At 44.2% G+C, this 11,314-nt stretch overlaps 1 protein-coding gene across 1 annotated transcript; it reads left to right on the forward strand.

Moving 5' to 3' along the window:
• Positions 1-201: 201 nt before the first annotated feature.
• minar1 (membrane integral NOTCH2 associated receptor 1) lies at positions 202-10,516 on the forward strand. Its single transcript, XM_062066663.1, has 4 exons — positions 202-998; positions 1,067-2,257; positions 4,021-4,218; positions 10,043-10,516. Exons 1-4 carry the CDS (start codon positions 345-347, stop codon positions 10,232-10,234), a joined length of 2,235 nt encoding a protein of 744 aa, XP_061922647.1. The 5' UTR covers positions 202-344; the 3' UTR covers positions 10,235-10,516.
• Positions 10,517-11,314: the final 798 nt, after the last annotated feature.

Below are 11,314 nucleotides of genomic sequence, written 5' to 3' on the forward strand. Positions count from 1 at the left end.
GTAATATTTCCATTCAAAAGGAAGTTATCAAACAGCTCAGTGAAGTTAAGGTCAAACAAGGAGTCGACAAATGAAAATTAGAAGTGAACGGATGCTTTCTCTTATTTTGACAGCAACAACCGGATGTGGCCGATGTCGTCTCGGCGCCTTGATACTTGGCGCCTGGCGACAGCTGCAGGCTGGCGGGTCCAGTCGAGCCTCATCGCAGCATGTGGTCCTCGTGGGAGGTCTTCTCCTAGCTGCTTCCGAGGCGGATCCACGCTCGGCGCGTGAACGCGCATGGAGGCAGGCGTGCACTGAAGTCTTTTCTCTCCCTCCTCTCGGGTTCCCGCTGAGCATCCACAATGGAGGCCGGGCCAGAGCAGTTCCTGAGCAGGATCCTGGAGGACCTGGACGCCCAGCGCGCCAACATGTCCGACCAGGAGCTGTGCACGTCGCTGTGCACGCGCATGGACCTGGTGCACCTGGCCAAGCTGCGCGCGCACCTCCACCGCGCGGCCAGCGTGGACCCGGACTTTCCCGCCACGCTCTTCCGGGACAAGATGCGCGGCCCCGCCGAGGACGCGCAGTCCAAGCGGCGCGCGCTGGCGGCGGACATCGTCACCATGCTCCACCTGATCCGCGCGCGCGGCGGGGGCGTGGCGTCGGCCGCCGCGCACGGAGTCAAGCGGCAGGTGCACGCGGAGGCCAGGCGCGCGCGTCACCACTACGAGCCCCCCGCCGCGCACCTCACTAACTCCCCCCGCCCGGAAGTGCACCGGACCTTCCTTCCAGCCTCCGAGCCCAACTTCCTGTTGGGAGTTGGCGGAGGCCACAGGGGGTGCCGAGCCTCCTCCTTGGACAAACTGCACCACCTGCCCCAGTACTCCCCCTCGCCTCCTTGCCGGCGAGTGCACGCTCCGCCTCCGCCTCCGCCTCCGCCGCCACCGCGCACGTGCATGCAGAAGCGGAACATCTTCAAGGAGGACTTCCACAAGATGGCCTCCTTCGGCCCACAGGTGCGTCCCCTTTTTAAAGTGTAAAAAGAAGTTAGGCTTTATGACTTCAGCAACCCTCTCTCCTCCAGGTCGCCGCGGCCGAGCGCGAGCAGGACGTCAGGAGGGCGCAGCCGCACCGCCACGTGCCCGCCCCTTTTTTCAACCGCAGCTTCGAGGTGGCGTACAGCAAGCCCTACTGCCCGCCCCCCTTCGGCGCCAACCTGCAGGAGGGCCGGCGGGTCAAGCACGAGAGCCTGGACGACCTCCAGGCGTCTACGTACTTCGGGCCGACCACCGTGTCCGAGTGCGTGAGCGGCAGGAAGCCGGGTCGCCAAGGCGGGAAGCAGGGGGCGTGGCCAGTGAAGAGCCTGAGCCTCAACGTGGAGGAGGGGCCTCACGGGCAAAAGCAGGCCAATTTCCATCGCCACGCCAGCGTCGTCGGCGCCAACGAGACTCGCTTCCAGAGCCCCAAGCGACCGGCGGCGTATTCCGGCGGCCTCGCCAGCGATGCTGTGAAAACCAAGGAAGCCGCCGTGATGGACAGGAAAGAGTCGGCCAAGAGGATGTGGGACAAACGCATCAACGGTCCGTCTTTTTATGCGGCGGACGGCTCGGCGTGCATCGGGACGCAAACGGAACACCCGAGAAAGGCGCCGCCGCGCGCCTTCAAGCACGCCGACGAGGATTCGGAAATGATCCGCGACGACATCAGCGACATCTTCCGCTTCCTGGACGAGATGAGCGTGTGCGACTCGCTGGGCGTGGTCCAGTCGTCGTGCTACGACAGCGCCGCCTCGCTGAGGTCGGAGGGCGACAGCTCGCCCGAGCGCAACACGGTCAAGCTGGCCAAGTCGCAGCTGGACCGCCTCCTGCGCTCGCTGGACAACACGGACGACGAGCTCAAGTCCAGCGTGTGCAAGCTGGTGGCGAGGATCGGCGAGATCGAGAGGAAGCTGGAGTCGCTGTCGGGCGTGCGCGGCGAGATCTCGCAGGTCCTCTCCAAACTCAACAAGCTGGACCAGAAGATCCAGGAGCCGGACGCCGCGCCCGCCTCCTCCCCGCCGGACGCCTCGCCGCGCGTCTTCCGCTGCCACACCCTCAACGTGGACGGCGACGCGAGGCCGGCGTCCCTGCGGAAGAACGCCTTCGCCAGGATGTCGTCGCACTCGCTGGACGACGACTCCAATGTGGTGGACGTCTCGCCGCGGGACTGGCGGACGCTGTCGTACTCGTGCCACCCCGACGCCGTCGACAAGGAGCGGGCCTGCCGTGCCAAAGAGGTCAGGTGACGTGTCCCGCTGTAAGGGGTCGGTTGCTAGCGGCAACCTCATGAAGAGACAAGAAGTAGGAAGTGTGTTAAAGTTAAAGTACCAATGATTGTCACACACACACACACACACACACACACACACACACACACACACTAGGTGTGGTGAAATTTGTCCTCTGCATTTGACCCATCCCCTTGTTCACCCCCTGGGAGGTGAGGGGAGCAGTGAGCAGCAGCGGTGGCCGCGCCCGGGAATCATTATTGCTGATTTAACCCCCAATTCCAACCCTTGATGCTGAGTGCCAAGCAGGGAGGTAATAGGTCCCATTTTTATAGTCTTTGGTATGACTCACAACTAGAGATGTCCGATAATATCGGCCGATAAATGCTTTAAAATGTCATATCGGAAATTATCGGTATCGTTTTTTTTTATTATCTGTATCGTTTTTGGTTTTTTTTGTTTGGTTTTTTAAATTAAATCAACATAAATCCAATCCAATCCAATCCACTTTATTTATATAGCACATTTACACAACAAGAATGTTTCCAAAGTGCTGCACAGCCATGTTAAAAACAATATTAAAAACAATATTAAAAACAAAATTAAAAACAATATTATGCTACACCAATGACTGAATAAAAACAAAGAATAAATGAATAGAAAACCAATACAGAAACAATATAAAAAATAAATATGATTAAAAACGATTTTAAAGGGTAAAACCAATTAAAACAGTAAAATAGACATCAAAATTTATTTTAAAAAAAACACAGAGGACAACAGAGGACAGAAGACCACACCACTCACGTAGTGTTAAAAGCCAAAGAATAAAGAATAAAAAACACAAGATACACTTACAATTAGTACACTAACCCAAAAAACCTCCCTCCCCCATTTACACTCATTCACACAAAAGGGTTGTTTCTTTCTGTTATTAATATTCTGGTTCCTACATTATATATCAATATATATCAATACAGTCTGCAAGGGATACAGTCCGTAAGCACACATGATTGAGGGTGCTGCTGCTCCACTAATAGTACTAACCTTTAACGGTTAATTTGACTCATTTTCATTAATTACTAGTTTCTATGTAACTGTTTTTATATTGTTTTACTTTCTTTTTTATTCAAGAATTTTTTTTAAATGTATTTATCTTATTTTATTTTATTACATTTTTTAAAAAGGACCTTATCTTCACCATACCTGGTTGTCCAAATTAGGCATAATAATGTGTTAATTCCACGACTGTATATATCTGTATCGGTTGATATCGGTATCGGTAATTAAGAGTTGGACAATATCGGAATATCGGCAAAAAGCCATTATCGGACATCCCTACTCACAACCTACCCATCTCAGGGCGGACACTCTAACCACCAGGCCGCTGAGTAGGTTAGTGGGCGAGGTCGTGTGTGACTGATTAAGCAGTGCTGATTAGCTCACAAAGAGACAGGAAGCAGATGTAAACAGGAAGTGTGTTAGTGGGCGGGGCTAAAAATGGCAAGGTCATGTGTGTGATTGATGAGTGCATGTGAGGCAACAACACACACACACACACACTGCTGATGAAGAGCGCCAGGGAGGAAGAAGATTCCAGAAAGAAACACCATCTGGAGGTTCAATATGAGCTTCTATTTATACTTCTACTCAATCCATCACTTCTGTTCACACACACACACTTGCTTGAGGCCCCGCCCCTCAACATGGCGTTCCTCCACTTCGCTGACAACTTTATGTCACCAAACAGTTTGATCACTTCCTGTCTCCAGGTGGACCAATACGACTTCCCCGGGATCATCCGCCCCCTCAAGGGGACGAGGGAGTCCTACCTGTCGGAGCACCACCTGAGGCCGGCGGTCCCCGCCCACGCCAAAGGAAGTCCTCTGTATTCGGGGCCGAGGCTCGGCGGGCCGTCCTGGACCGTGGAGGACTACAAACACAACTCAGGAGACGCTTTGGACCCGCAGGTACTTTCCACTTTTATTGTGAAAAGGCCACAGCAGGAAGGGGTCGGGGGTAGGGATGTCCGATAATGGCTTTTTGCCGATATCCGATATTGCGATATTGTCCAACTCTTTAATTACCGATACCGATATCAACCGATATATGCAGTCGTGGAATAAACACATTATTATGCCTAATTTGGACAACCATGTATGGTGAAGATAAGGTACTTTTTAAAAAAATTAAATAAAATAAGATAACTAAATTAAAAACATTTTCTTGAATAAAAAATAAAGTAAAACAATATGAAAACAGTTACATAGAAACTAGTAATTAATGAAAATGAGTAAAATTAACTGTTAAAGGTTAGTACTATTAGTGGACCAGCAGCACGCACAATCATGTGTGCTTACGGACTGTATCCCTTGCAGACTGTATTGATATATATCAGGGGTGGGCAATTAATTTTTACCGGGGGCCGCATGAGCAACCCGAGCACTGCTGGAGGGCCACACTGACAATATTTCAATTAAATTTTGCTCAAATTATTTTTGATATACCGTAAGATAGATAATAATAATAATAATATTTTCATTTAACCTAACTTATCTTTATACAAAAGCAGATGGCTTTTGATGGTTTTATTTTTAACACTTTCTTACACAACACTTCCTGATGTATATTACAATACAAAAATTTCAATTTCTGTCACTTTATCCTGCATCCTCTTTGTTGTAAAACCTTTATTTAACCAGATAAGAAAACGTTGTGAACGTAGCACGTACGCCTGTAAGGTGATTGGCGAAGAAGGAGGAAGCGTTGCTGTTGCGGAAATGAGGAGTGAGGATTGGTTTTCCTTTTGGAAAGAACGAGATAAGTTGAGCTGTGTTAGTATAGCTTGCTCAATAAAAGTTTAAAAAGTGCATCAGACTTGGTGTGCACTTCTTCTGGACGCTACAATTGATGTCAGAAGTGGGATGAAATGCCTCCCAGTTCGCCTTGCCATCAAACCTGGGAGTCTTCATTGAGGGCGGAATTCCCCCCGTGGCAAGCAGCGTGGCTGCACCTGTAAACGCTCTCTCTCTCTCTCTCTTTGCGGCGAGCTCCTCACGTGGCACGTACCTCCCGATGACGTAGCACACAAACAGTGCAGTATGCGCAAAGTTTTACTTCTGCCACCAATTGTAGCGTCCAGAAGAAGTCCACACCAAGTCTGACGCTCTTTTTAAACTTTTATTGAGCAAGCTATACTAACACAGCTCAACATATCTCGTTCCTTCCACACGCACGTCTCCTCACTCCTCATTTACGCAACTCAAGAAGACAACATCTACTTCAGCAGGTCGTTACACTATATTCTTTAAACACAGCAACGTGTGTACCACAAATAAGCACACAGCTTTACCTTTACTTGTCTTGTTGAAAACACGCCATTCGTCATCAACTTTTCTCTTTTTAGCGGGCATCACTTGTCGCTGTGCGCCTTCCCTCACAGGACATACGCACATATAACACTTTTCAAAATAAAAGCAGCACAGTTGTATTGCACGCACGACAAAGATGTTTTTTTAAATTTATTTTGTAATTTGAGATTGCCGCTGCGCGCACGAGCATACGTCCACACGGAAGTAATACAAATAACGCTTTTCAAAACAAAAGCAGCACCGTTGTATTGCACACTCGAAATAGATGCTTTTTAAAATTTATTTTGTAATTTATAATTGGCCTCACGCGGGCCGGACAGGGACGTACAAAGGGCCGGATGCGGCCCGCGGGCCGCACAATGCCCAGGTCTGATATATATTGATATATAATGTAGGAACCAGAATACTGATAACAGAAAGAAATGGGGGGAGGGAGGTTTTTTGGGTTGGTGCACTAATTGTAAGTGTATCTTGTGTTTTTTATGTTGATTTAATTTAAAAAAAAAACCAAAAAAAAAACCCGATACAGATAATAAAAAAACCGATACCGATAATTTCCGATATTATCGGACATCCCTAGTCGGGGGGATATGACAGAAAACTGTATCACAATATACATAAGTGTTATGTATCGACAATTATTGATATTTTTATGACCTATTGAAAATAAGGACCAGTAGAAAACTACATTCTGTATTTTCTGGGCTCTCCAATCAGCTAAACGGACTCAAAAAAATTGTTGTTATTTTTTTAAAGTGAAAAGAATGTCATTGTGAAGTGAAGTACATTTATATAGCGCTTTTCTCTAGTGTCTCAAAGCACTTTACATAGTGAAACCCATTCTCTAAGTTACATTTCAACCAGTGTGGGTGGCACTGGGAGCAGGTGGGTGAAGTGTCTTGCCCAAGGACACAACAGCAGTGACTAGGATGGCGGAAGTGGGGATCGAACCCAGAACCTTCAAGTTGCTGGCACGGCCGCTCTACCAACCGAGCTATGCCGCCCCAACACTCGTCAAAACACTCGTTGAGTCGTTAACATTCATTGATAAATAACAAACTTGTTAATATCCATCCCATCCATTTTCTACTGCTTGTCCCTTTTGGGGTCGCGGGGGGTCGCTGGAGCCTTTCTCAGCTACAATCGGGCGGAAGGCGGGGTACACCCTGGACAAGTCGCCACCTCATCACAGAACTTGTTCAAATTCACCAATAATTAACTACACACTCATTAACATTCGCTCGTTAATACCCACTGATAATTAACTACATACTCATTAACATTAATGCTCACTGATAATTAACAAACTTGTTAATATTCACCAATAATTAACTACACACTCATTAACATTCGCTCGTTAATACTCACTGATAATTAACAAACTTGTTTATATTCACCAATAATTAACTACACACTCATTAACATTCGCTCGTTAATACTCACTGATAATTAACAAACTTGTTAATATTCACCAATAATTACCTACACACTCATTAACATTCGCTCGTTAATACTCACTGATAATTAACAAGTTTGTTAATATTCACCAATAATTAACTACACACTCATTAACATTCGCTCGTTAATACTCACTGATAGATAACAAACTTGTTAATATTCACCAATAATTAACTACACACTCATTAACATTTGCTCGTTAATGCTCACTGATAATTAACAAACTTGTTAATATTCACCAATAATTAACTACACACTCATTAACATCCGCTTGTTAATACTCACTGATAATTAACAAACTTGTTAATATTCACCAATAATTAACTAAACACTCATTAACATTTGCTCGTTAATACTCACTGATACTTAACACACTTGTTAATATTCACCAATAATTAACTACACTCATTAACATTTGCTCGTTAATACTCACTGATAATTAACAAACTTGTTAATATTCACCAATAATTAACTACACACTCATTAACATTTGCTCGTTAATACTCACTGATACTTAACACACTTGTTAATGTTCACCAATAATTAACTACACACTCATTAACATTTGCTCGTTAATACTCACTGATAATTAACAAACTTGTTAATATTCACCAATAATTAACTACACTCATTAACATTTGCTCGTTAATACTCACTGATAATTAACACACTTGTTAATGTTCACCAATAATTAACTACACACTCATTAACATTTGCTCGTTAATACTCACTGATAATTAACAAACTTGTTAATAATCACCAATAATTAACTACACACTCATTAACATTTGCTCGTTAATACTCACTGATAATTAACAAACTTGTTAATAATCACCATTAATTAACTACACACTCATTAACATTCACTCGTTAATACTTACTGATAATTAACAAACTTGTTAATAATCACCAATAATTAACTACACACTCATTAACATTTGCTCGTTAATACTCACTGATAATTAACAAACTTGTTAATATTCACCAATAATTAACTACACACTCATTAACATTCACTCGTTAATACTTACTGATACTTAACACACTTGTAACTAACTACACACTCATTAATATTCACCAACTACTAACAAAACACCCACAAACATTCACACTCAATAATATTCACTATTTATTAACAAACAATCATTAATATTTACCGATTATTAACACGCTCGGTAATATTTGCCAATAACTAGACAATACATTATATTCACCAATAACTAAAACTCAATATTTGCCAATACTGAACACACTCATTAATATAAGTTAATAATGCTAACACAGACACTTGTAAACGTGTTAGCATTTTAGCTCATGCTAACAGACCTCACGCATAGGACAGTTTAGTGAGTATGACTTGTTTTAGTTATATTGTAAAACGTACAAACGTTGCCAGGAGTGATGAATAAGGGATCCTTTCGAGCAGAAACGCTATGGACGCTTTTACTTCCGGTTCAAGGCACGAAACCGGAAGTACATTTTCCACCCGCAGTGAGGGAACTCGTCCAAAAGATGGCGCCCTAGCACAAACAATAACACACCTTCTCACTGTCTCTGTTGGTGTTTTATGAAAATTGTGAAGTGAATTATATTTATATAGCGCTTTTTCTCTAGTGACTCGACGCACTTTACATAGTGAAACCCATGATCTCAGTTACATTTCAACCAGTGTGGGAACAGGCGGGTAAAGTATTTTGCACAAGAACACAACGGGAGTGACTTTGAGTTATTGGTGAATATTAACGAGTGTGTTAATGATCAGTGAATGTTAATGACTGTCAATTATTGTTGAATATTAATGACTGTGTAGTTATTGGTGAATATTAACGAGTGTACAAAGCGGTAGAAAAATGGATGGATGGAGGGTGTTCATTATAAATGAATGTTAATGAGTGTCAATTATTGTGGAATATTAATGTGTAGTTAATTATTAATTTATTAATTAGTTATTGATAAATATTAATGATTGTGTCGCTAGTTGTTGGTGAATATTAACGAGTGTGTTGATTATCAGTGAATGTTAATTAGTGTCAATTGTTATTGAATATTTATAAGTGTGTAGTTATTGGTAAATATTAACAAGTGTGTTAATTATCAATTAGTGTTTATGAGTGTCAATTATTGTTTATTATTAACGAGTGTGTTAGTTATTGGTGAATATTAACAAGTGTGTTAATGATCAGTGAATATTAATGAGTGTCAATTATTGTGGAATATTACTGAGTGTAGTTAGTTATTGATGAATATTGATGGGTGTGTAGTTAGTTATTGGTGAATATTAACAAGCGTGTTGATGATCAGTGAATATTAATGAGTGTATTTAGTTATTGATGAATATTAATGATTGTGTTGTTAGTTATTGGTGAATATTAACAAGCGTGTTGATGATCAGTGAATATTAATGAGTGTATTTAGTTATTGATGAATATTAATGATTGTGTTGTTAGTTATTGGTGGATATTAACGAGTGTGTTAATTATCAATGAATGTTAGGAACAAGCGGTAGAAAATGGATGGATGGATGGATGTTAATGAGTGTCAATTATTGTTGAATATCAATGTGTGTATTTAGTTATTGGTGAATATTAATTATTGTGCCGTTAGTTATTGGTGAATATTAACGAGTGTGTTAATTATTATTAATTATTACATTTAAACCAGTGTGGGTGGCACTGGGATCAGGTGGGTAAAGTATTTTGGCCAAGAACACAACAGGAGTGACTCGGATGGCGGGAATGGGGATCAAACCTGGAACCCTCAAGTTGCTGGCACGGCCGCTCTACCAACCCAGCTACGCCGCCCCAAATTATTTGTTGATTACAAAACATTATAAATTAGCTGCACCGTTTTTTTAGCCACATGGTTTAAAGCGTAGGAAGAAAAGTAGCAGTTTACAGTCCGAAAAATACGATAAAATGTAAACATTTTTATTTCAAACGTAACCTTCCTCTGATTATATACGCAGGCGGAGTCGCTGAACCCGAACAAGCTGGAGTTCTGGATGGAGGACGTGTACACGCCGGGCTACGACTCGCTGCTCAAGAGGCGGGAGGCGGAGTTCCGCAGGGCCAAGGCGTGCAAGATCGGCGCTCTCATCGCCGCCACCTTCAGCGTCATCCTGGTCATCGTGGTGCCCATCTGCACCATGAAGACGTAGCGTGGCGGGACAGGGAAACAGGAAGTAGCACAGCTGGCAATTAGTCGTAGCCCGTGAACCCCCCCCGTTCTGATCCTGGACTTGACCTCGGACCAGGGCAAACCGCACGAATGTATTAATCACCTGGCCAGAGTCTGGAATGTTCTTTGTCTGATAGCAGAATGTGTCTGTCTTCTGATGGACCTGTCCAGGTTCTGAATGTCATATTTACCTTCTGGAATGTTCTCTGACTGGACTTCCTGTGACGGAATGTTCCACAATAAACTTCCTGTTGTGTCTTGGCGTGGTGTCCCGCGGCTGGCTGGCTGACGTCAGGTGAGTCCCCCGGAGGGTCCTAGAATGTCACCAAGGTGGTTTTCCTTCCAGATGCGGTGGTCACGTTATTAAATGTCTACCGCGACCTTTCCCAGACCTGCTTTACGGCTCCCCGATGGACTTCCCTCCAGCGAGCAGATAAATGTCAGCGCCGTCACGTCCCAGTAGGTCCTGATGAACGCCTCCAAAGTTCAGCGTGACGACACAGATGCATGGGGGGCCTTTTTTTTATTTATTTTTTTTAAAACAAACTTGTTTTTGTTTTGCGGTTCGCCATCTGGCTCCGCCCACGGGAGACCCCGCGGGCTATTTGGCGTCGCTCCCACAAACAGGTAGTGTTGAGACGGACCAGAACCGCTGACTGGACACGGAATTTATAGACGGCGGCGTCCTCCGGAGACTCCACGCCCACGCTCATCAATTATTACTGAGAACCTTCTGTCCTACTTCAGCGGTCTTGGGACCCCACCCCCGTGCTGCGCCTTCAAGCACGTTGACCCAATTCAACGTGGCGACCATGGAGGTCCGAGGTTAACTGCGACGTCATAGTCCGGTCCACACAGAACCACATGAAAGGTGAAATAGAAAGCTGGATATACCAATTATGTACCTAAAATTGTGGGTGTGCCTAATATTCAGGCCGCCGATGTGCTGAATATTTATCATTATAAAAATGATGCTGGTCTTAAGTATGCTTAATATTACGGATTTGCCCTGAGTGTACTTAGTATTTAGGCTGCTAGTGTTTCTAATATTATGGCCTTA

The sequence above is a fragment of the Entelurus aequoreus genome, linkage group LG02 (assembly GCF_033978785.1).
Source record: "Entelurus aequoreus isolate RoL-2023_Sb linkage group LG02, RoL_Eaeq_v1.1, whole genome shotgun sequence".
Lineage (NCBI taxonomy): Eukaryota > Metazoa > Chordata > Actinopteri > Syngnathiformes > Syngnathidae > Entelurus > Entelurus aequoreus.